We start from the raw sequence: 24,448 nt of genomic DNA, 5'->3' as shown, positions 1-24,448 counted from the left end.
GAGAAAACTGAAAACTCCAACAGAACCAAAAATAGTTCCTATTATACAAGGTTCGCGATTGTCATTCATGTAAACCTACGCTTCGAGAACCGCTATCATACCTTATTTACAACTCTATCGAAGATTCTAAAATGGTAACTCAACAGGAAAGAGTTGACAACCTCCAGAGATATCTTCAATTTTCATCTGGAAAAGCATTCACCGGCATTATTCTTAGTGAGGATAGGGAATTTGAGCGGTCCGAGGGGTCCTGGAGTCGACCTGGTACTAAAAATATTAGTGTGGGAGCCACTATGGGCTCAAGTAATGAATAGGGCTAAGAAGATGAAAGATTAGAACAAATCAATACACCCGGAAAAATGTAGATGCTACATTATAATACTCAGAATTGAAATTTAAAAATTGCCCAGCGTAGATAAAATTGATCATAAGAATGGAAATTGTCTTATGATGCACAAAACTTCCAACCATTCATACAGCATATATCTCCCCAGTTAATACATAAGCACCCTTTCGGATTCATGGACCATGACTGCTGAACAATTGTCCATGCCTTATTTACATTGTTTACAGGGCTCTTTCCAGTAATTTCCTTGAATAGAAATGTCATTGCCACTCTATCTGTATCAAATATGCATGAAATTCCAACAACAATTAAGGGAAGGCATAATCCAATGTTGCACCCGGACTCAATAAGCACTTTAATGTAACTCTGGGACGTAAAGACTAGCCTCCTTACTTCAATTGAAACAGGAGGTATTCTCTTGATATATAGATACCAGTATAACCAGCAAGTATTTTTGTATAGACTAAAGCTTGTTTCTTGAAACTTAAAATCCTCATGATTGGGGCAAATGTCAAGTTTTTCGAGAGCACAATTTTCAATCTTCTCTTTCAAACTCTCTCCTATATTTTCAACAAAATCAAAATAATTAATTTTCAATTGCAAAAAGTCTGCGTTATTGAAGTCCTTCTCGACTTGAAAATTATCCAAACAATCAGAAAAAATTCTCTCCTCTTCTTTGATAAGAAGAATAGAGTTAATTATGTCCCCTAACACGAAGCACAAAGGACGAAGAGGACCCATTATTGGGTCGAGACCATAGTGACCCTCATTTTCAGTGTGCGAATGCGAGAAAAACTGCTCATACGCTAAGACTGGAAACACTGTACCTGTGATGAGGGCAGACGATCTCATAACATCATGATACTGAAGATTAGAAACCAAAAACTTTATGTGATTTGAGTTATCGTACAAGATTAGGATCTCGCTTATACCTCCAGCAGACTCAATCACGCTGACACAATTTTGAAACATGATATTCCAATAATATGTATCTCCCGCACATATGAAAAACCCCATCAAAACTGAATTTAAACATAGATAATTCATAATGGCTTCCTTGGATGACATCTGACTTGATAAGTTGGTGAAATATTCCTGTACTTTGTTGATAAATTTCGAAAAGCTTATATCTTTTTCTATTCTTTTCAAAAACATACCTCCCCATGCCGCTAATGCATTCATTATAGTTTCGTCATACTCTGATATAGTAACAAATGTATTAATAAAGTAGTTGGTACTTAATTTGCCAAATGAAAGTTCTTTGGAAACTTTTCTTTCAAAGTATGACATGAATCTTCTCCCCTCTTCATCCAAGTACAAGAATCTTGTGGATGAGGGTATGTAGGAGACTTGTAGGGACAGACCATATAAACTATCATTTTTATGAGAAGTAGCGTGTATTTCATCTCCCTGATACTGGTCGATGTCTTTCTCAGTCACTAAAGTGACATGACGCTCTTGCCTATTTTCCTGATGATCGAATAGCTCAGGAGTACAGCCGAGGTCTGTCTCAGTTTTCTTACTCTCCGTAATGTCAGGCAAATCAGTATTTGAAGCATATGCATCAAGTGACACTAGCATCTCATTCCTTTTATCTTTAGTGTTCAAAGATTCTGACTCTTTATTCTGACACTCTTCACAATTATAGGTGCCGTTGCTGTCATATCTGCTTAAATGTTAGTTCAATTCTCTCTCAAAAGTAAATCGAATGAAGTAACATACATATTTCTTTTCCAATATAAATAGCGACCATTATACTTGCGATTGAAGTCTCTGTAGTTTCTGTAGTGCTTGCATGTGGCTCCCGAATGCCCCCTTGATGAAGTTTTAGAAATCTTGCAATACTTTTCAATCAGCCTCTTAAATTTCGATTTCTTATTATTCAACAATTGGGCGTCAAAAACTGTAAACATTTCTGATGAAAGTCTAAAATTGTTAACATACATATCTGTCTTTTTTCTTGAAAGTATCTCCTGAATTGATGGGTGTGTGTTGAACAAAATTTGATAAGACTTTTCGCAAAGGCAATCACCCAATTTCTGGAAAATGTATACAGTACGTGCCCCAACAACAATTTAACGTCATGCACAAAGAACAAAATAACGCGCTATTAGCAGATTATATCGTCATATAAGGCATGAGGTGACTCTTATCCTCATTAGATGGATTAAAAAATTAGCAAATGTGCTTACTTCCTGAAGGGAAATTTCACTCATTGAGCTTAATCATTTTAAGGGAACACAGATCCATTCCTCAATCCAGTATTATGTTTTGTGAATTAATTTCTTTTGAGTTTTAAAGTAGTTATGTTTTAAATGATGGACTACGACTGCCGTTTTATATCATTCAATTACACTATATAAAGAAAGTCTTCAGGGAAGTGCTAAAATAGCCAACTAAGGATTTTTTGATGCCATTTTTTAGGGAAATCGATCTTCTCTCCCTCATCATAGTAGAGATCATATTCGTGACTTTCGATTTCTTCTAGGCCAGATTTCAAGTCAGCTTCTTCTGGCTTAACCAATTTAGTCCTTTTGATCAATTTCCAAGAAACAAAACCAAAAATATTTATAAAAACCATAATATATGAAAACAAAAAATTATCCACCTCCCATTGACCTGGTAAGAAGACGGAATATCCGACAGCTGCCACCATCAAAATTAGCAAAACACATATAATGATGGAAGAATATGGCTGGCACCAGGAGGTATAGCTAAAATCTTTTCTGTCAATACCTTGGGCCTTGCATGCTCTGTAGAACCCAAAGTATGTAAATGACATGAAAACATAATTAAGGACTTGTGACCCGGTACATAAACTAACAATGTAATTAAGCACTGTTGCACTAGTAGAACCCAATTGAAGCAATGATAATAGAGCAAAACACATTGCAATGCCAACTCCGACAATAGGAACACCCTTCCTTGTACATATTCCACAAACTCTTGGAGCGAATCCTCTTCTCGAGAGAGAGTGAAGAACCCTAGATGTGCAGAAAACTTGAGAATTACCTGCGGAGAAGGAGGAAGTTATAATCAAAATATTTACGATATCAGGTAATACTTTGATTCCCATATTTTTCATAGCAACAACGTAAGGAGAAGCAGCTGCATTTGAGGCTGTACCGTTCATTTCTAGGAAAGTTGGATTATTGTATGCAATAATTATACTAACACTCAAAGATCCGAGAATGAAAAATATTACCAATCTGTACATAACAGTTCTAAAAGCCGTAGGAATAGACTTTCTGGGGTCCTTTGCTTCACCTGCTACCATTGAAATGTATTCTGGACCCACAATCGTAAAAGCAGCTTGAATTAAAGCAGCCAAAAAACCCTGGAATCTCCCTGTACTTCCAGTGCCTAGATACTCTGCGATTGGACCCCCTTTAGCATTCCAATTTCGAAACCCATATACGTCATGCTGAGGATTTCCTCCAATCATAGTAATAAATGTAAAGAAGATTAAACCAACGGCTAAGATCAACTTTCCTAAGGATAACCAGAATTCTGATTCACCGTAATACCGGACCGCAAAAATGTTGATAGCGACATACAACACGATTTGCACACACAAAGGAATCGCAGGAGAATAATCATCTCTCCAAAAGTGAATTTGTCCATTAACAGCGGTAATTTCGAAAGGAATATATAAAGACAACATAATGTAGTAATTCCAGCCAGCACAAAATTCAAGAGATTCGTCTACGCAACGACCCGCCATAGTGATAAATGGCGAAGAAATTGGAAGATAAGATACCATTTCTCCGACTGAAGAACATAAGAACAAAATCACTATTGTCCAAATTGTATACGCCAAGAATAAGCCCAAGGGACCACCCTTAATGAGGCCAGAGCCGATAGATATGAACAAAGCAGTACCAATCAGTCCTCCTATTGCAATCAACTGAATGTGTCTAATCTCTAAACTTCTATGAATTGATGGCTGAGAGCTTTCAACCTCAATTTCGCCCGAATTCTGGGTGTCAACAGCAATCCCTATCTTTTCGGACTTTTCAATCATTTTGATTCATTGATTAATGGTTTAAAGGAAAACATTTAAAGCTAATTTCATAGTCTATATATTCAGATTGAGTGAAATTAATTGCATCACACAACATACTTTATCTCATAGAATAAAAACCTAATACGAATATTTCCTTTTTAGAAATTCCCGATAAAGGCACCAAATATTTCTTTTTTGCGGCCCGCAGTTTTAGTGGCCGCACAGTATTAGCACTGCATATAATATACCATAGATAACCGTTAAATTTAAGGTGTGCGGATAGGCCCTTAATCTTTCAAACAAACAAGTAGATAAGAAGGTTATAGGCGAGGGAATAGTTAAAAGTTACGCTAAAAACTCGCCAACTAAGGATAGTATCAAGACCAATCATTGCTTGCCTATGATTAATCTGGTGCGAATCCTTGAGATCCTTATGTGTGGTTTGATCTGATATAAGCGCCGGACTTGAAATTCTTTGATTTTCAAGAAGTGTTATCGAGCCTATTATCAAAACTATACTTTTTCAAATTTGTAAATGCGTCTAATTTTACGATTGAAACAATAATGGAAAGTGAGAACTAAATTATATTCTGTCACACCATAATCAAGGCAAATGTCATTCTCTGCAGGTATCATGATTTAAAAGTAAGAAAAGTGAATACAACTTTTATATGGGGCTAAGAAGAAGCTAAGAAGAAAAAACTTTGGTTATAACGATATTTGTTTCATTACTAGGTTACTCAAGTATTTCAAAAAGATAGTACAGTATAGCTCAATCTAAAATGAACAGTAATACTAAGTGTATCTAACACAACCGGATATTGTAAAGCATTTTTTTGCACTATAAGGTTTTCTATTTCTCCTATCATAGAACCAGGCTAGGCTTTGATAGTTTCTTCGAGAATATGAGAACTAATTTTCAAATAAGTGCCGGTGTCTTTCTTTTAAAAGGGCTCCCCATTTTTTGATACCAAACTCAATTTGGTCTTCATTTAGAAAGCTGAGGGACAATCTTACAAAACTCTTCCCCCATCCTTTCTCGTCTCCCACTACTTCGAATAGATCACCCAGCCCTAGTAAGATATTATATTTATCTTTCAAAATTGCTACTATTTCGCGGTGATCTATGTCAGAGTCTATCTTAACCCAAACGAAGAATCCCCCATGTCCACCATATATCTTACAACATTTTGGCAAATAAGTTTTAATGCAGTAAAGAAGTTTCAAGCACCTCTTTTTGAAAACACTCTTGTACCTTTCAACAATAGTGTCGAGATCTTTGCTCTCTATCAAACTTCTAATGATTAATGTGGATAATTGTCCTGGTGTTCCACCTGACATATTTGCTCCTGACTTCGCCAATTGTTGAGCCAATAAGGGCGTAGCTGTTTCTTGCCAGCCCACCCTCAACCCTGGTGCAACTATCTTGGAGAATGTTGCGTTTGAAATGGTGTTGCCATATTGCGACCACGAAGGTTTGGTGTCACGATCTAAATAAGGAAGCTTTTTGATCGTATTAAAGTCGTTATAGTTCAAGATATCATACACATCGTCAGAAATAATAAGCATATCATGTTTCCTTGCCAACTCAATCAATCTTGTTCTTGTTTTGATCGAATAAGATATCCCTCCTGGATTTGAGTATGTAGGAACCATGTAAATAACGTACCTGTAAAATTTTCGATCAGTTCTAGTACAGGGATCAAAGCAGATGTTGATTTCTTTATCAGCAGTGGCATCTTCCTCTCCTTGATCATAAAATTCTAATGATTTCTGTAATGCTTTCAAGTCGATTTCATAATCTTCACCATTCGGTGTTTCTTTAATTGAAGTAATCTTGTCTTGAAAGCCTGCATCCAAAAATACTGCATTGATTAAAAAATACGTCGGCGTTACTAGATATGCTCTTCGAGTGATCATTTTTGTGTCAGTTACTGAATTAAGAATATTACTACAGCCATATGATGCTCCTCCTGTTAAATTTATTGTGTCAGGATCAATATTAATTGTGCTGTAACAGACTTCCATCCATCTAGCAATGGATTCTCTAACATCTAGGTTCCCAGTATTGGTACCATAAGTAAGTGGGTGCACATTTAAATGATCTGCTTCATACTCTTTGTAATCTTTCTTCAAAACTTCGTTATAGGCTTTAGAGAGCTTATCTGTAGGAAGTAGGTCAATACTATGGTGGCCCTTTAAAAAGTCAATCTCAACATTTGCAGGCATTTGTTTAAAGTAGTATGTGGTCCGTTTCTTAGAAATCTCTTGCTCGTTCGCAGAAATAATATTTATTGCTAATGTGTGGTTTTTATCTTTTTTTTATTTTTCTTTCTAGTTTGCAGTCAGATTAGTAAAATCGAAACTTGGCGTTCAATAGTGGAAATGAAGAAATGCCACTTTATCGAAATCATCCAATATCCGTTTTGGTCAACCGAATTTGTGCAGTACTTCTTAATTAGGCTTTTACTTATTTTGGATGTTCCCAAAGAATTCCTCAAACACACTACCTATTTCACTCCATAAAAGAGTAATATATAGTGGAAGAAAAATAATAACCAGTTTCGCAAAGTGAAACATATATGTAAAATATGAAATCGGATGAAAAACGATATGAAAGATCAGATGAAGAATCAGATAAACTACATAATATTGGTAAGAAGCTTTTGGCTGTATTTGTGGTAGTCACTCTGGTGGCATGTCTAGTAGGGTATTGTACTGATTGAATATTAAAGGAATCTAGCGTCTGAAAATGTGGTCTTCGAAAATAGAAGCAGTATGGCTGTTTTGTGGGCTGACCTTAAGAAATGTTGCGGGAACTTTCTCATCTCTAGGTAATGTAACTCTACTGTCCCTTTCTACTGTGAAATGCGTGTTTTGTGGTTCACGTTTGTCATCTTTCTGCAATGTACACGTGATTGGCCAAATGATGTAAAATAAGCGTAGTGTTCTGCACTCAACAAAACGTCATTCAATAAAAAGGCATTTATCAGAAATCGTTCGAACTTATCTGTCAATACCTTTAAAGACCCGCACATCCTTACCATCCAATCGAGGCAAAAAAATTCCAGAACCTCCCGAATTGGATACACGAGCACTTTTCATTTGCGCCCACAAGAGTTGTTATAGACGTCTACTTCTGAAAATACTCATCCCATGCCTTTGTTGTTGCATGCGTCGCAAGAAGGCTTTTCTCCATCACATTTTAATTTCTTCTGACGATAATTATTTCAAGCGATGTTCGTTTTTTCAAGCTTTTGTTTTATTGTATTTCACCTTCAAGCGATATCTTTGAATGTTTACTAAATCAAATCGCAAGCTCTGCTGGCTAAGTATCTAGTGGATTGGAAACTTGGTGGCAAGATTGGTTACCTTCGCTAACATTTTGGGGACGAGAGATCAGGTGGCTAAGTATCCGGCGGCTTGGTGGCAAGAACGGTATCAAGAGACTTTTTAGTATGTAGAATCTATTTAATATATAATATCATTTATGGACCAATAATATTGCATTATATTATAACCACGTGATTTTATTATACTAACATCCTTGGTGTCTTGGGGGAGGGTGTCAAAAGAGGAGGCAAGGGAATATTTGATTCCTACTTACTTACTCCTCCTCGCACCCCCTCCTCCATCCCCCTTTCCCACACACACACCTCTTTATTCGTACTTTTTTGATGTTTCTCTAGTCTTATCTCAATAATTTCTATATCAAGATCTTGATAGATACTTTCATAGTAAAGATCTTCACGTAGGAAGGAATGGATGCTCTTGGATTGATTACTACTGGTGAAATTTTGGAATCTTATGGAAATGGGTTTAAAGTCGGTCTAATCAATTCTGAGCCAAAGTATTCTCCTTAAGAATATGAATCTGGATATGAAAGACAATTCGCATATGATTTTAGAGAACCTTTCTTCAATAAAGTAATCCCTAGGAAACACGCAGATCCAATCAATTATAACGTTTATGATTATATATTTGACAAGGAGTTAGGATTAAATATACATAAAGTTACTGGTTTGGCTGTTATAATCTGTTTACAATTTCAAAGAAAACTATACACCCAATACTAGAATAGTTGACCTTTACTGTGAAGGAATGATTACTGCTAATTCAAAAAGCTTACAGACCATGAGAAGAATGGAAATGAGTAGAGAAAGACTTCAATATCATTTAAAGATGTTCAAGTTGAATGAACTAATCTTTAAAATAGAAAAAGGTATATCAGTCTCAGCTACTTACCTATTCGAGTACTAGCGATGTTCTCGTAGATAACATCCGAAGGATAGTACATGTATTGCGGCCAGAGTTCGTCTACTTTGACCGGTTTCACTAAATTTATGATCAATAGTATCAACACTGTAGTGCTTATTGCAGTTACGGCTTTCCCAGAGAATTTTAATGTTATACTTCCACATACTTTTACGTAGGCCCTGTCTCAGATTATTTTTGTTATCAACTTTAGTTTCATTAATGGCTCAAGAAAAGTCAATTGAAAAGTTCTGGTAGGCATGCTTTTTCCTATCATATCAGTTTCTCTATCCTTAAATATAATTTAATGGCACGATAGTATCTTTCAACGTTTCGCATCAACTTATTTAACTGAATAATAGTCGTATTCATATTTCAATAAGTCATGAAAATTGCAACATACATTACGTCCAGTAGATACAGTATATGTATCTTCGTGATACCTCAGCTTAAGAAAAGCAGATGAAGATTGTAGGTTATTCAAATATGTAAAATATGTAACCCAGAAGGCAAGGATACTCATATTGAGTTGTGAAAACTTTCAACCAATCAAATGTGTATTGATTGAAGTACGAGCAAATTTAAGTCCTCCCTTGTAGGAGGAATTTAGTTTCAATTTGCTAGGTTAAGGACTGAGAATTTATTCAAAAAAGAAATGTTTGAAATTATATTCCATCATTCCAGAAATCATTAATATTTTTGATTTATGTGTTTAAGTCCTAAGCAACAAGATTCAAAGGCTTATAAGGATTCAAATTCTTTTATAAGGAAGAAACAAATTGAAGATATGGGGTTTTATACAAATTTTTTACATTAAAGCAACAAGTAAATGGTATGCTTGAATAGCAATAAAAACCCGTCAAAAAACATAGACTGAGGATCTAATCCTGAACTTATGGATCGTTTATTGCACTGTAGCTATATGTTTCGTACGATCGTGATCAGTTTTTTGCTCATAAATTATTATGAAAGAGCAAAGAGCCCATTTCTGAAAAGAGAGTATTTTATACTAAAAATAATTGATTGCTGATTATTTAGATACTCTCACAGTGTTTTCACTGACTTATCTAAATTCTCCATTCAATCTGATGCTTGTACCCCGTATTACGATGAACCAAATTTCGATCACGAGACATTTTCCTGAAACACATTGGCTGATTATACTGTTCCAATACATATTTAATTAAAAAGAAACTCTGAATAAGATGGGAGAAGCTTTATTTCAGTTAAAAGGGCGGTTCAAATCTGAAAGCGGTTCGAAAAATTCCTATATTGTACTTGTATCTCTTTACACTTGGAAAAAGTAGAAAAAGCAATGTTCTCATCTTGAGCTCCAACTAGAGACTTTCTGCAATAATTGTATTCTTGTTCCACTATTATCGCCACGTTGAATTTTATTCAATTTTCCCAATTTTTATGGCCAAAATTTAAAGTAGTAGGTCTGGATTTTATTATATGTTAGCCCCGACCAGTTATAAACATTTAAGAAATAGCTTAATGTTTCAGAGATTTATTGATATGACTAGGGCATTGAATCTACAGGTTTGAAAGCGGTAAAGTTGTTTTTGAACTCGAAATTAATTGACATTTTTTTTCAAAGTAGCTTGAATACTGGATATCAAGGTATTTTACGTTGGTCCTTTTTTTTTTTGACAATCTCGACATATAAATTTGATTATCAACTCGCTAATTTTACTAGCTATAAGAGAAGAAGATGATGTTTACAAATCGCTGTCAATCGAGCAGCCATATCCATCATTTGGTGGGTTAATAGTTCCTACTACTGGCACGCTGATACCTGGAATACCCAGACAATGACCACCTGTCTCGCAACAATGTGTTACTGCGTCTTCATTGCTTATGCAAAACATACTTGACAGGAAGTAAAAGGAATAGCCATTAGCAGGGCGTCCATCTTTTTTGAGCGTTAAAGGGTGGTCCTCATCGAATAGAGTGATGTCACCAGATCCATTACTTCAGGTGCCTACACATTCATTTCCGTTAACATGCACATCTGTTACTGGAATTGAACATGAACTACCAGTACATCCACCTGGTATTGTACTTTGTACTACTTTGAGATCGATCTCACCAAGAATAAAACCTGAAAAGAAAGGAGCTTGAAATAAACTTGGATATTCTCATGTTGAAAAATTCTTGTTTGCTACAATGATAGTGCAAAAATATGAAATAATCAGATTCATAGTCAGCTTTTATAGAAGATGCTAACAGTACAGTGTTCTGCATACGGATTTCTGTAAAAGATAGCGCGCGGAGTCGTTTCTCCATGTTCTTAGAATGACGTAATCAAACTTAAGTTTCATGCGAAGTCTCCTAATGAGAAAATTAGACTTCAATTGAGATTACGAAATTCATATTGTTATAGAATTCACAGTGCCACCAGCATAAATAGCAATTCTGTGATCTCGCTATCCTCAATCAGTAGAAAATTACTCGGTAAGTCTTTTTAATTGCCGTAGCAATGAAAAAGAACCCCACCGAGAAGCACATATTACTAACAATTGTTCAAAGTATTGTCATGCTTTGCATAGTTTCCTTGCAATATGATCTACGTAGTGGGTGGTTTCTTCAATTGTTGAAAAATCGGTTATTATTGCAAATCATCAGATTTGTGCAGCTAAGTATCCGATTAAGAGGTGCAGTTTCTAAGCCTCGATGTACGCGTCTCACTCGAACGTAATTTTAAAGAATACTAACTACAAACTTATAATGTATCAACATAGTATTCAAAGCAACCTGAATTGATGTATTTAAGTTATTTAACTGGTTTACTTGTGAAGAGAGAAAGATTATATATTTAATCAAATCTCATTATTGATTTCGACCATATTGTTTCTGCGTCAGTGTCACAAATTACTGAAAACGTGACTATCTTGGTTGAGCTCCATTTGTCCTTTATTACTGGAATTTAATTTTTCTACTCTAATAATAGTTGAAGTCGTCGTTTCCTTTTTCAATAGTCTTATCTTGCGGATATTGCTTGTTTGATTTTTACTCAAAGCTATTTCATGCTTCCATTGAGGAAATCTAACATGTTTCATACCTGAGATTTCGGATACTCAATTCTTTTCAGAGTAATATAGCTCGAAATAGTTCTCCGAACTTATAGTCCTGAGAATCTGGCAACCTTTGTTTCCCAGAACAGGTAATAACGTACTTTTAGAAAATTTTTCATTTTTAGTAATGCATTGATCACACTGCTAGGTACCCTAATCACTTGTCGTATCCTTTGCTGGCACAATTTTGGAGGATATCTACGTTCTCTTAAATTGACGACGATGTAAAATAATTGAAGATTATCATGTTGATCTTTTTCTTTCATAGTAGTCTTGCTTTGTTCGCTTGGCTTCTGCTATGACAACTCCTTTCGTGGTTGCTTCTGTGTGAAAGCTACTTCAGTGAGAATAGGGCCACTGACTAATTTGCTTTTGTATACAGTTTATTTTGTTCTATTGTGAACCGTGACTTTTTCTTGAAGTGTCAGAAATCGTACCTACTAAAGTATCACATCTACTATAAACGCAACAAGATGAAAATTAAGCGAGCTAATTGAATCACCAATGCTCATCAGGGTCCTCAATACTCTCCTCTATAAACTTATAAGCTTCCAACACAGTCATTACAAATGAAACGGGATTTCCCTCTATTATAGAAGATGCGCCTTCAACTAGCCATTGAAGTATATCCGCAACAGACTCGAAAATTCTCAATATTTCTTGATAATATTCTTCGAGCAAGTAATAAGCAGCAGGTTGACCGTTACTTAATTTGCATGGCGAGTACTTACAGTTGGAATATCCATCTATAACCTGGTTGTAAAAAAAGGCTGTTATCACCCCACTGCTAGTCAGAGCATCACCTATAGCACCAGCATCTGCTCCAACTGAGGACAAGAGACACAAATGGGATGCCTGCTTGGGATATAATGCGATGCCTTGAGAAAGTGAAGTGAGATCCTCTTTTATCAATTTGAAGAAATTATCCATTCTATCGTTGGTCTCATATGACCAAAGGTCTCCCTCTTGGGTTTCTATGTATGCATCAACAAAATACGTATCGAACAATAAACTCGATAGGTCTACGTTAAAGGAAGATGTTTTTACCCACTCTTGTATCAAATAATCAGAGGCTTCCTGAAGATTATCGGGGTTAAGAACAATTAAAGATCCTTCAACGTTCTCGGCGGTGCCACCCCTCTGTAACGAAATTAAACCGAAGGTTACATCTGCTGTTTCGCAACCGATAGTATAGGAACATTTTACTCTGGAAGTAGTGTACTGCTTCATTCCGAACATTCTCATGGTTTCTCTCGATGGCTGTTCATAATTTTCAGGTGTATAGCTACAGGAATAATGTTGATGTGGCTTTTTCCAGTCCCAGTCAGAAACAGCCAAGTGAGTGAGCCTCATGGCAGTAGCCATGTAATAAAGCATTCCTGGGTTGCTAATATAACCGCTTATTGAATTATTGTAAGTTTGGAGTACGCGATTCTCACCATTGAAAGTCGAATTGGAAACAAACATCTGTAACACTGATGTTCCGAATAATCCACTTCCATCATCAATGGTCCCCCAAGTAGACAAGCATGTCACATTTTTTTGTTCATCGTTTGAACTAAAATACCCCCTAGCAATTTGGCTATCTCCTTGGACGGCAGTTAATTTTTTATTCTTTGAAACATCGCTTACATCTTTCACCAAGTTGAAGTTTTTTTGTGGGGTATTAATATTTGATGGGAATGAACTGCTAGTGGCCATTCCTGATGACACTCCTGTTGCGTTATAATATGCAGCGACTGGAGTGTAACCTGGAGAGCTCGTGACTATACTTGTATAAGTTGTCAACGCGCACTCTTCACCATTGCGTTCAGTGTAAGCTGTCACAGTTGTCTCATATGTACTAGGTTTACACCATGCTTCAAAATACGGGCAATATTCAAGTTGAGGTGATCCTTGCGCGGTGGTCATCGGTGCTCCTAATTCAACAGTACGTAAACCAACAATAGTGTTACCATCCGGGGCTCCCAATTTGACAGTAAGCGAACCAACAGTGGGATTACCAGTCGAAGCTCCCAAATCAAGGGTTGGAAACACATTAGCACCTGGAAGTGAAGTTCTAGTGGTACCAACCGCAGCTTTAGTATCAGCTACATCATAACTAGATGATGTTAATTCAACAATACCCAGTGGTTGATGGAATTTTAAGGTTTTGAGCTCATTCGCATTTGATAGATCGCTGATTTTGGCGTTCGAAGAGCTCGTAAAATGTTTTGACAATACACTAGACGTCAAAACGGTAGTAGTGAATGAGCTCAAACTGAAGTTACCGAAGTACATAATGAAACAACTTGGTTTGAGTAGATGTTCTGCTGGCACGTATGTCTTGGTTCGATCTGCTTCTGCTTGGCTTTGCAATCACCTTCTTTCTCAAAGACTATTGTGACTTGGTGCTATATGAATCTTGAGGATATTTATATAATTCTGCAAAATCGTAAATGTCTCCGAAGATCTTTCCTGGGTCTTTTGAGATTGAACGAGGAAATGGGCTATGCAGCCTAAAGAATTGAAACCTAACAAAGATTTTTAGATTAGAGTATGCATATTACATCTGTGCATTTTAGATGTCCAAATTAAGCATCTAAACTAAGCCACTTTCCCGAGTAGCACAAATTCGACCCGAATAGTATCTATGTATCTAAATTCGTCAGTTCATATCACTCTAATTTGGTACAGTTTTTATCTTTTAGACTCTGTTTCTCGGAGTCATTGCTTATGCCGCCAAGCTTTTTTGATAGTTAATGTCATAAAAAATATAAAATTAGTAAAAGTGAAAAGAATTGTACCTTACGTAGCTTTGACAGAATTTGAAAATCGAATGACTGCAACCTACTAACAAGTGGGGCATTTATTGAGAGCCCCTCAGAAGTTAAAGTCTATTTATGATGTATTATTATGATAAGCCATAGATCATAAATTCTTGGGCGCATCATTTTCAGAATGCCCTTTAGCCATTACAATTAAGATTACGATTTCACAGATATCTCTCGCTATCAAGCTAGATTAAAGCCATAAATTGAAAGGGCATACCATGATAGATATGTGTAAAAGTAGATTTTTGGTCGAGAACAGTGTATAAAAAAATTAACTGATAAACAGTGATAGGTGACGAGAGCTCGTTTATTCTGATTTCTCTGTGCTCACAGGTTTTTCTTTTTTATCCTGTTGAAATATCTTTTGGCTAGAACTTTCTATAGCAGAATGACTGCAGCTTGACTCTATGAAACCGAGTCGTACTTTTAACAATAATTATGCATCTGTGATCTTTCGCTGTATTGTGATTGTTAAATGTAAACATTATATGCCCCTATTTTTGCGAAGGTGACTCTAGCCGAGACTCCGGATATTTTTTGGAACGAATTTTTCGGCAAAGTTTATGGGGTCTTTACTAGCAGCAGGGCAACATTACAGGACATGACTATTTTAGTTTCAAATATAGTATAAAAACCCCATATGTCCAGAAAGAGTGCAACTATTGAAAACTGTGCCCGCCACAGGAGCCAAATTTTTGGAGAGTAAATAGTGAACCTTGAATGATATAATAGGTAAAAGGGGCTTAATACGATCGATACTATTAAGAGAGGAAAAACTTGAGTTTTTCCTCTCGGCATTTTGTGACTAAATGGTATCTCGAGGGCGAAAAATGGACAAAGCTATATCATATCAGTCAAGGGCCATGGCGCCACTTCAATAGGAAACTTTGCAAGCCGAAAGTCGGGAGAAGTCCTTGAGATTTAAACTGACGTAGGGTATTTGTTTTAATGCCTACTATAACTTCATACAATTCAATTATCTGTTGAGGGAACTCTAGGTTGCTAAGCCGGCTTTTCGAACTTTGTCAAAATACCCCTTGAACGTTCAATGTCCTACAAAGAATTTCTTGCAGTGTCTCTATTCGACAGATACGGTTTGTTAGCAATGATGAATTGCTTCTTTATTGACGCAAAGATTAAAATTCCGACATTTATTATAAATATACATGAATACACTTTCTCTATACCTCTTTGTAATTGCTTTGCGCTGTTACAATTAGTTACCTAAAATCGTGGTATTGAGGATTTTTGGGAATTTAAATCCGTTGGTTACGAATTGGCTAGTCAATTAGTAGCCAAAACTTCCTTCGTTGTACACTTGCTTAATATTTTTATCTCCTTCAATTAATCGGTAGTAAGCCTATAAGACATAATTATGCTCAGCTGCTTTGAAATGGTTGAAGCAACTGTTATTAATAAAATATTTACTATTTCTCTCGTTGTTCAAACTACCTGGCTTATTCTGGTAGAACAGCAAGCTAGCTGAGTCTCAACTTCTGATATAAGTATATATAATCTATTGTGCAGGAAACACATAGTCTTTTTCAGGAGTTTAGAAAAATATTAACTAATAAATGACTAGATATGAAACTAGAATGTCTATCGCCTGCGATCCTTGTCGGAGGAGAAAATGTAAGTGCGATAGTGTAAAACCAGCTTGCACTCAGTGTCGTTTGCGGAAAGTGATTTGTACATATAATAAAGTAGGCGATAAGAGGAGAAGGTCCCAGTCTCATTTCGACTTGATGTCGAGTCATATTTCAAGGTTACAACATGTTATAAATTTAATATCTGAAGGTGGTGTAAGAGCTGACCTAACCATTAAAAAATTACAAAATGATAAGAGATATTCCGAATCCTTATTGTATGGAGATAAAGCGATCGGCTCAACTGATATTGAATTTGAAGGAGATTTACTCAAAGTTGATAATCAAGGCAAAATTCACTTTTATGGAGAAACATCCAATATCCCAAAAATTATTCAAAACGACACTATTATTTCTCAGAAATTATCTTTGAGCTCTAATTCGGATATATATACCTTGGACATATCGCATTTTGTGCCTGACTATATTGTTTCGGAATTGTTGCAGTTATATTTTTGTTGGCAACACGTTTACTATAACGTATTCGACATGCAATTATTTTTAAGAGATATGAAGACTGGTGGGATGTTTTATTCAGATTTCCTCTTGAATGCAATTTTGTCACACGCTTGTCATCTATCTAGTAGGCCCGAACTTCGATCAGATCCTCTCGATGCCCGAACGACCGGCTATTTCTTTCATAAAAAAGCGTTGAAAATGCTCCATAGAGAGCTCGAAAATAGCTCTCTTACAACCGTGCAAGGCTTATTATTGTTGGCAAGTAAAGAATCGGGAATAGGTTGTAACAGTATTGGTTGGGTCCATTCGGGGATGGCAGTAAGAATTGCAATTGACTTAGGAATACATCACGACGCTGCAAAGTTGGCAGAGCTAGGCTATATTTCGGAGGAAGAGGTAAAGGTTCGAAATACGACATTTTGGGGGTGCTATCTTTTTGATCAAGGTTGGAGCTCGTATTTAGGACGACCGCCAGCCATTCGTATGTGTGATGTGTCGATAAATCTACCTGACTTCCATGAAGAAAAACCCCTAGAGTGGGTTCCTTTCTATGAAAGTAGTAATCAGTTTCCTGATGAAGTTATAAAACTAGAATTTTATCCCGAAAATACCTTGTTGGCAACATTAAAACTTTACCATATTTTAGAATTGATAATATTCTCTCTTTATACATCAAGGAAGGAAGAAGATAATGTTGAAAAGAAGAAAAATTACAGACTATTATTGGAAGAACATTATCAACTATTAGAATTATGGAGGGCTAAGCTCCCAGATTACCTAAGATATTCACAGTTTAATACGCACCCTGCTATTTTGATGTTACAAGGAATGTACCAATCCATAACAATATTCTTATTTCGCCCATACATAAAGCTCAGTGAGAGAAATTGGAGAATAGAAAACATACCTGACCCTTTAGACCAATGTCGACAGTGCGCAAAATCAATCCTTGAAATATTGCGACGATATAAAAAGTTGTACTCTTTGAACAAAATAGTTAACTTAACTACATACCTTGCATTGACTGCTTCTACTGTTTATTTAACGGTTGCATCTTCTACTGGATCTTTTGATGAAAGGGATCAAAATGATTGTTTATCAATCTTATCTGAGATAGGAACTTCATGGCCCGAGGCGAATGCTGTACATGATGTGATCAAACGCAAATTCAAGTCAATTCTTGCTCCTCAAAACGAAAACGATAGCAGCCTTCTTTCTCGTTATGCTATTGGTTGTGAGTGGATTCAAGAACTTTATCTCCCATTGGATGAGTTTATGATTGAAATGGAAGAATCTACAATCTGGGATAAACAAAATAATTAATTTGATAATAAATTTTATGTCTCACGATTTAAACTGCATACATTCATGTATTACTTCAAACTCCTGATCTGAACTTCTCTCGATGTTATTTTCTTGAACGTGAGCTGGTACAATAACTTCTTCTTCGAGGCCATAGTTTGTATCTGTAAGCTTTCCAGCCACAAAAAACATAAAAGGCATGCTAAAGACCATCATTCCGAAATTAGCTCCTAACTCACGGTTAAAGGGCACCTTTAAGGCATCAAGTCCAAACGAAATTGCATTTCCCGCTGATTGTGTACCTTTGTAGAATCCTGCATAACGCGCGAGTTTGTAGGACTCGTTAGTCAAGGACCCCATTATCCAATAGCACCAAGATTGCCACATTGCATCTGCGATACCGTACATAAAATACAAAACGAAAGGACCTCCAAAATGAGGACTAGTCCAGTCGACGTTAGGCGATTTTGATTCCCTCGTGAATTGTCGTTGGAATATTGCTCCACCAATCCATGTTGCTATTACAAATACACAAACGACGATCAATCCAATTAAGCCTCTTTTCCTTCTTGAAAGCTTTGTACTATCAAGAAGTAATCCAATGCCCACACTTCCCACTATTTGCGTTAACCAATATATCATGGAATTTAGCGATCTGCTCCTAAGAGAAAAATAAAAAGCATTAATGCCGAACTGATACGAATAAAAGAAATTACTAGAAAAGAAAGCAGGGAACAATAGCATCATCTTCCAATCTTTATATAGTTTGACAGTATCAACAAGCTCCTTAATGAAGCTAGATTGATGGAAGTTTTCCAAACTGGTTCCATCACTTCTCCTTATTGATCGTGGGTTCATGAGTAACAATGACAATAGACATCCAATAATCATAACAATAACGAAAGCAACATACGTTCCTGTCGAAACGCCAGAGTTACTTACTCCCCCAAGATTTTGAACTAAGGTTATTAGTCCACCTAGAGTTGCACCGACTGACAAAAGACTCCAAGTAATCGCAAAGCTCTTAGATTTGTTTTTTTCTTCAGGATATGACATTGTGACCATTCCATGAACGCTCCATAACATTCCAGCAGATATCCCACATAAGGCTCCTCCTGCAATAACAAAATTTGTATTCCCTGTTCTATCAAGACACCATAATGATCCAACGTATATAGTATATCCTATAGTTCCTAAAAAGAATGTTATCCTCGCACCTAACGTATTCACAATTGATCCCCCCATAAACCCGACGACAGCAAAACAACCATAAAGAGCAGCATTTGCTTGGTCAGTCAAAGAGACCGAAGAAGCTCTCTGACCACCAGCTCCAAGTCCAGATAAGGCATCAAACATTCCAGGCTGCGTGAATAGAACACACCCCACCAAAACAACCTGTGTTATTGGCTTCCTCCAGGCACCAGAAAACAATGTGAGTAAATTATTTCGTGATTGTTGAAACGATTTCATATATTTTGTCTTAATTTTATAGCCGAATATACATTTGAAAGAGAAATTTGTGCATATTTATGTTCAGTGATCTTTAGCTTAGACATTTGCAAGTGTCATGATCGATTATTCTTGGACAAATATCGCAAATTTTGTGTCACGGAGAATACCTCCGCGGAAAATATGTCCGGTGCTTATCATTTTTCTTCCTGCTATCATATATAAATTTAAAATTAATTAACCAACTGCATCTCAAGTAATTAAAACGTAATCTTGATTTAAAAAATGGTAGAAAGTATTATCAACCCCTTAAATGTCAATGTTATGGGTTTAAACTCTGGTACATCCATAGATGGGATCGATGTTGTTCTATGTGAATTTTCGCAGCAACATCCAGACGCACCATTACGCATGAAAGTTCTTTATTACGATGAGATGGAAATGCCTCAAAAATTGAAATTGAATGTGCTTAGTCTAATTAAAGAGAACAAAACCTCGCCCGAAGAATTATCCCAAGTGAACGTTTTACTTGGAAAGGCGTTTGCAAAGGCAGCCTCTGATTTTTGTACTAAATATGCCATATTAAAAGAATCTATCGACATAATTGGGTCGCATGGACAAACAATTTGGTATATTTCAGATCCAAAACCTGGGCAGTGTAAGTCAGTTTTGACCCTTGCTGAAGCTTCTTATATATCTGAAGAAATGGGATCCACTGTTGTATCCGATTTTCGAATTTCAGAACAGAGTGTAGGAAGGCAAGGAGCACCAATGATTGCTTTCTTCGATAGCTTATTATTAATACACCCCACAAAACTAAGAGCTTGCCAAAATATAGGAGGAATTTCGAATGTTTGCTTTATTGTTCCTGAAAGTAAGGGAGGGCTTGAGAAATGTTTTGATTATGATATCGGTCCAGGAAACGTATTCATTGACGCTGCCGTAAGGTATTTTACGAATGATACCATGCAGTATGACAAAGACGGATCCTGGGGAAGAATAGGAAAAGTTGACCTTGAAATGGTCGAAGAGTATTTAAATGAGCCTTATTTTCATAAAGAGCTTCCCAAAACAACTGGTAGAGAACTATTTGGGGATGCTGTAGCTAATGAGTTGATACAAAAAGGTTTAAAAAAAGGACTCAATAAATACGATATCGTGGCAACTTTGACGCGAATTACAGCACAATCAATTGTTAAAGATTACGTTAGGTACTCTCCTGGGTTTATTGACGAAATATATTTATGCGGTGGAGGAGCTTATAATCCTAATATCACTGAATATATAGGAGCCCACTTTCCAAATACTAAAATGTGCTTATTAGATGAAGCTGGAGTACAAACTGGTTCTAAAGAATCTATAACTTTTGCCTTTCAGGGTTTAGACGCTATTTTGGGAAGACCTTTGATAGTCCCTGATCGAGTAGAAACCAAAGCTCCTGTTATAGTTGGAAAAATATCTCCGGGGCTTAACTACAGGTACCTTCAAAGAAAGGCCGCTGATTTTGGGAAAGACTACGATACTTTAGGATACCTTCCGCCTGTCAAAAGTTTAATAATAGATTAATTAAGCAAATATATCAAAGCCTTTGGGGAAGTTACTTTTACATTATGCCTTAGTGATTCTCGAAGCTCTTCGAGAAACCAATTGAACACGTTTAAATTTTAACTTTGGTGCCGACACTGTATAGACTCGCGTAATAAACAAAGTTTTAGAATATCTTGACACCTTTGATGAAAATATAATAGAGACAGCAATTCTAAGCTCTTTCATATTAGCTCAACGGTACGATATTCTATATCGTAAATTATCGCTAGAGATATATTTCTGGAACTAGATCTTAATTGTTCCAAAAAAAATGTCGACAAACTGAGAAAAGTAAGAACTCCAGGAAAACTGAAAATAGTTCCTATTAGGTATAAGGTTCGCGATTGTCATTCATGTAAACCAACACTTCGAGAATCCTTATTACACTTTTTTTTACAACTCTATTGAAGAAGATTTTAAAATGATAGTCAGACAGGAAAGAGTTGGCAAGCTCGAGAAATATCTCTAATTTTCATCCCGAAAAACATTCACTGACATGTTCTATCAATCATCACCAATACTGCATTAGAAATTATCTCATATGTGTCTCGAGATTTGCGAGCAGTCAGAAATCTTCCTACCAATACATAAAAGATGCTAGAGAATGAAGAGATGTATCTTAGATCAACCCTTCCTTTCCATCATAAAACTCTAGCATATTTATCAATTCATAGACAATACAGAAAGTATAACCTAGCGATAAAAACACAATACATCTCTAGCCAAGTATAACTTAACTTTTTTCTTACATAAGTGTCTTTATAATTCACAAAGATTGCTGATGCTGTTTAGGGTAAAATACCATGAATCAATCGAGTAATCTTGAAATAGATCGATCTTTTAGCTTAAGAACGTCAAGCGCAGCATCTGAAGCCTAATTACTTCTGATTAGAAATCATATTTTGCGTTCGCAGAGTCAGCATCAAAAACTTGAGCTTTTTCAGACGGCCCTTCGTCCCGTTTCTTGCGGATATCCTTTGCTTTAATAACTTTTCCACTGAATGCCCAGTAAGGATGGAAAGGAAAGAATATGAGTCCTACAAATACAATCATCAACGCATCAAACACCATTAAAAATGCCTCATGAGTTATTAAGTAACCATTAAAACCTTGGGCCAACTCCACAACTCTATAAATAGAACGAATGTAAATAAATATCACCGCAAGGGTCACTGCGAGTGGAAAGTAATTGAACAATCTTCCCTGTCTTATCTCTTTGAATTGAGGGTTATACTTTCTATCTAGCTTGATCTTATGTTCTCTAGTACAGGGAAGATTCAAAAGGAGACGAGTGAAAGACGAAATTGATCTTTTGTTTAGTGGTCCTGTACTACTTTTATCATTATTCTTGAAGTTTACTCTGAAAAAGAAATGAATCCAAAATAAGAGAAATATGGACATCGACAACACTTGGAAACCTATACCGCCAATCATAGTATACGTTCCAATGTCCGTATTTTCATGGTTTTCAGCTTCTGCTGAAGAGAGGGCACCACCAGCTGCTTGAGCCAATAACGATACAACGTCGCTGACAATAAAGAAATATGAATACCACATGGGTTTCAACGCAGAATACTGTCGTCCATATACAACTGCCATTTGAGCAAATAGAAAATAAATTCCTGCCATGATAAACGCGGGTGCAATGGTTAAACATACTATTTGCATATTATAGTAGCCACTGTCCGTCTCGTTACCAAGCCCAGCATAAACCCGCCCTAAGAAACCAGTAAATTCAAGTCCATATCCAAAAAAAAAGGTGACATTGAACCAGACGTACCTTGATTTTATAAACATTAAGACAATGTAAAGCCAGATTACTGAGAATAAAACTAAAAATAGGATATTAGCTGCAGGATGGACGGCTCCTCCAAAAACATTTTCCTCATTAGTTAGGGATTTCAAATTGAGAGTGGCCCCAAATATTTCGTGAGTAGCCTTGCTCTTCACAGACTCATCTGTTGCAGTGGCTAAAATTCCTTCTGCATCAATTACTGTCAACGAAGCTTGTGCCCCTCTGATTACTTGAGATAACGATGCTAAATTGTCCAGGGCTGTCTCTTTAGCTGCTGCTTTTAAAGCTGAGGTCAAAGACCTGTGCAAAGCGGAGCTGTGACTAGTAGCCACCGAAGTAAGAGTGGTTGAAGCAGGAATGGAAGACGGTGTCCATTTAGGGATAGTTACCATTTTTTACAGAATCATTGGTCACTAGAAATCAAGCTGGGATATACCATTTAAATATCATGAGCCAGCTAATTTTAGAAAGACTACAACTACCATCAGTCATTCATGTGGTATTTGACTCTCTTCTTGATGCCAACGTACGGCTATGTTACTTGAGAAGTTGCCATAGGAATTGCGACGCTATTGCAATACTTTTTCTCAATGAAATTTAGTGGAGGCGAAGCCAGATAGTGGGAGATCATCACAAAAATGAAGAGGCATTTGCGTTCTGGATGCATGCAACCTAAAAAACCAGGCGGCAGTACTATTAATAGGCTACTGAAAGACTAAGCGCCATTTATCTACATTTATCTACTCTCTTTACTATCTATATATATCCAGCAGTTATTCCCTCATCAAGTGTCTGTGTAGTTGATCTCTAAGCCTCAATACAAGTTTCGGTATTACTATTTTTGGAAAAAAATTCACGTGTCAAAGTGATTACACATAAATTTTAGGTCATCGGTTACGCAGATCTCGTACCTGCCTAAAAGATGTTCTTTACGAAGATATTTGAGATTTCCATTTTGTATACACATGCCTTCCCCATTCAAACGAAAAAAGGATCTACTTCATTAGTCTCCAATAAGAACTTTATTTACGTTCAAGCTTTATCTTAACCCTCACATCTGACTGCCTTGAAACTAAGAGAGTTGAATACAGGATTCATTGAGAGGAACGTAAAGCTATGTGTCACCGATCGTTTCTCGACTTGTGTGACTCTCCGGTAATTGGCAATCGCTACTGAAGCTTTTAAGATTTAATTTTGTTAAGGACGAAGTTTCATGAGCATATAGCTAATGAAAAAAATTTTTTGCAGACCTAATTAATGATTGGGATGGCAATGTTCTTAATAAAAGCTTTCCAATTGACAGGTAAGAGGAGTTCAAAAAGATGAAAGAACCTCAAAGATGCTTAAAGGAAGAAAACAGGAACTACCTAATCCCCAAAATAGAGTCGAAACAAAAAACGCGGTCAAAATTTTTAAAAGTACAGATTCTCTGTTATTATTCGACTTGCGACTAATGATTGGGGAATTACTGGAGTAATTGACTTATAAGTACCTCTACAAACTTTTGCAGTCTTAAAGTTGAATTAGCAAATCTTCCTGACTGTTATTCTTACAGATACGCTACTTCAAGAAAATGACTTCTTTATGCACGACGTCCTTTTCACAACTTGGAAGTTATCTTGATTGATTTTTGCGAGAAAGTTTTTCGACGTATGAACAAAATGTCAACTATAATGAAGAACTTCTTGTGAGAAGTTAGTAGGTATTCTTGAAC

At 36.3% G+C, this 24,448-nt stretch overlaps 11 protein-coding genes across 11 annotated transcripts; 3 read left to right on the top strand and 8 right to left on the bottom strand.

Annotated features, from left to right (window-relative positions):
- Positions 1–131: 131 nt before the first annotated feature.
- On the top strand, positions 132–314 carry PRCAT00003493001 (uncharacterized protein; the record flags this gene model as incomplete). Its single annotated transcript, XM_062953427.1, has 1 exon — positions 132–314. The coding sequence occupies one exon, from the start codon at positions 132–134 to the stop codon at positions 312–314; it is 183 nt and encodes a 60-aa protein (XP_062810231.1).
- A 131-nt stretch (positions 315–445) lies between these two features.
- On the bottom strand, positions 446–1,927 carry PRCAT00003492001 (fungal specific transcription factor domain-containing protein; the record flags this gene model as incomplete). Its single annotated transcript, XM_062953426.1, has 1 exon — positions 446–1,927. The coding sequence occupies one exon, from the start codon at positions 1,925–1,927 to the stop codon at positions 446–448; it is 1,482 nt and encodes a 493-aa protein (XP_062810230.1).
- A 101-nt stretch (positions 1,928–2,028) lies between these two features.
- PRCAT00003491001 (uncharacterized protein) lies at positions 2,029–2,292 on the bottom strand (the record flags this gene model as incomplete). Its single annotated transcript, XM_062953425.1, has 1 exon — positions 2,029–2,292. One exon carries the CDS (start codon positions 2,290–2,292, stop codon positions 2,029–2,031), a length of 264 nt encoding a protein of 87 aa, XP_062810229.1.
- Positions 2,293–2,729: 437 nt separating this feature from the next.
- On the bottom strand, positions 2,730–4,370 carry PRCAT00003490001 (uncharacterized protein; the record flags this gene model as incomplete). The annotated part of the gene is made up of 1 exon (XM_062953424.1): positions 2,730–4,370. The coding sequence occupies one exon, from the start codon at positions 4,368–4,370 to the stop codon at positions 2,730–2,732; it is 1,641 nt and encodes a 546-aa protein (XP_062810228.1).
- Positions 4,371–5,264: 894 nt separating this feature from the next.
- Positions 5,265–6,581, bottom strand: PRCAT00003489001 (uncharacterized protein; the record flags this gene model as incomplete). The annotated part of the gene is made up of 1 exon (XM_062953423.1): positions 5,265–6,581. The coding sequence occupies one exon, from the start codon at positions 6,579–6,581 to the stop codon at positions 5,265–5,267; it is 1,317 nt and encodes a 438-aa protein (XP_062810227.1).
- A 4,892-nt stretch (positions 6,582–11,473) lies between these two features.
- Positions 11,474–11,668, bottom strand: PRCAT00003488001 (uncharacterized protein; the record flags this gene model as incomplete). The annotated part of the gene is made up of 1 exon (XM_062953422.1): positions 11,474–11,668. The coding sequence occupies one exon, from the start codon at positions 11,666–11,668 to the stop codon at positions 11,474–11,476; it is 195 nt and encodes a 64-aa protein (XP_062810226.1).
- A 513-nt stretch (positions 11,669–12,181) lies between these two features.
- On the bottom strand, positions 12,182–13,963 carry PRCAT00003487001 (uncharacterized protein; the record flags this gene model as incomplete). The annotated part of the gene is made up of 1 exon (XM_062953420.1): positions 12,182–13,963. One exon carries the CDS (start codon positions 13,961–13,963, stop codon positions 12,182–12,184), a length of 1,782 nt encoding a protein of 593 aa, XP_062810225.1.
- Positions 13,964–16,091: 2,128 nt separating this feature from the next.
- PRCAT00003486001 (uncharacterized protein) lies at positions 16,092–17,924 on the top strand (the record flags this gene model as incomplete). The annotated part of the gene is made up of 1 exon (XM_062953419.1): positions 16,092–17,924. One exon carries the CDS (start codon positions 16,092–16,094, stop codon positions 17,922–17,924), a length of 1,833 nt encoding a protein of 610 aa, XP_062810224.1.
- Positions 17,925–17,945: 21 nt separating this feature from the next.
- PRCAT00003485001 (uncharacterized protein) lies at positions 17,946–19,373 on the bottom strand (the record flags this gene model as incomplete). Its single annotated transcript, XM_062953418.1, has 1 exon — positions 17,946–19,373. The coding sequence occupies one exon, from the start codon at positions 19,371–19,373 to the stop codon at positions 17,946–17,948; it is 1,428 nt and encodes a 475-aa protein (XP_062810223.1).
- A 264-nt stretch (positions 19,374–19,637) lies between these two features.
- On the top strand, positions 19,638–20,918 carry PRCAT00003484001 (uncharacterized protein; the record flags this gene model as incomplete). The annotated part of the gene is made up of 1 exon (XM_062953417.1): positions 19,638–20,918. One exon carries the CDS (start codon positions 19,638–19,640, stop codon positions 20,916–20,918), a length of 1,281 nt encoding a protein of 426 aa, XP_062810222.1.
- A 909-nt stretch (positions 20,919–21,827) lies between these two features.
- PRCAT00003483001 (RTA1 domain-containing protein) lies at positions 21,828–23,126 on the bottom strand (the record flags this gene model as incomplete). Its single annotated transcript, XM_062953416.1, has 1 exon — positions 21,828–23,126. The coding sequence occupies one exon, from the start codon at positions 23,124–23,126 to the stop codon at positions 21,828–21,830; it is 1,299 nt and encodes a 432-aa protein (XP_062810221.1).
- Between the last annotated feature and the right edge of the window lie 1,322 nt (positions 23,127–24,448).

This window comes from Priceomyces carsonii, assembly GCF_900007245.1.
Source record: "Priceomyces carsonii strain CBS4050 genome assembly, scaffold: Debaryomyces_carsonii_scaffold_4, whole genome shotgun sequence".
NCBI lineage: Eukaryota > Fungi > Ascomycota > Pichiomycetes > Serinales > Debaryomycetaceae > Priceomyces > Priceomyces carsonii.
This window is presented reverse-complemented; position numbering and strand designations above follow the sequence as displayed.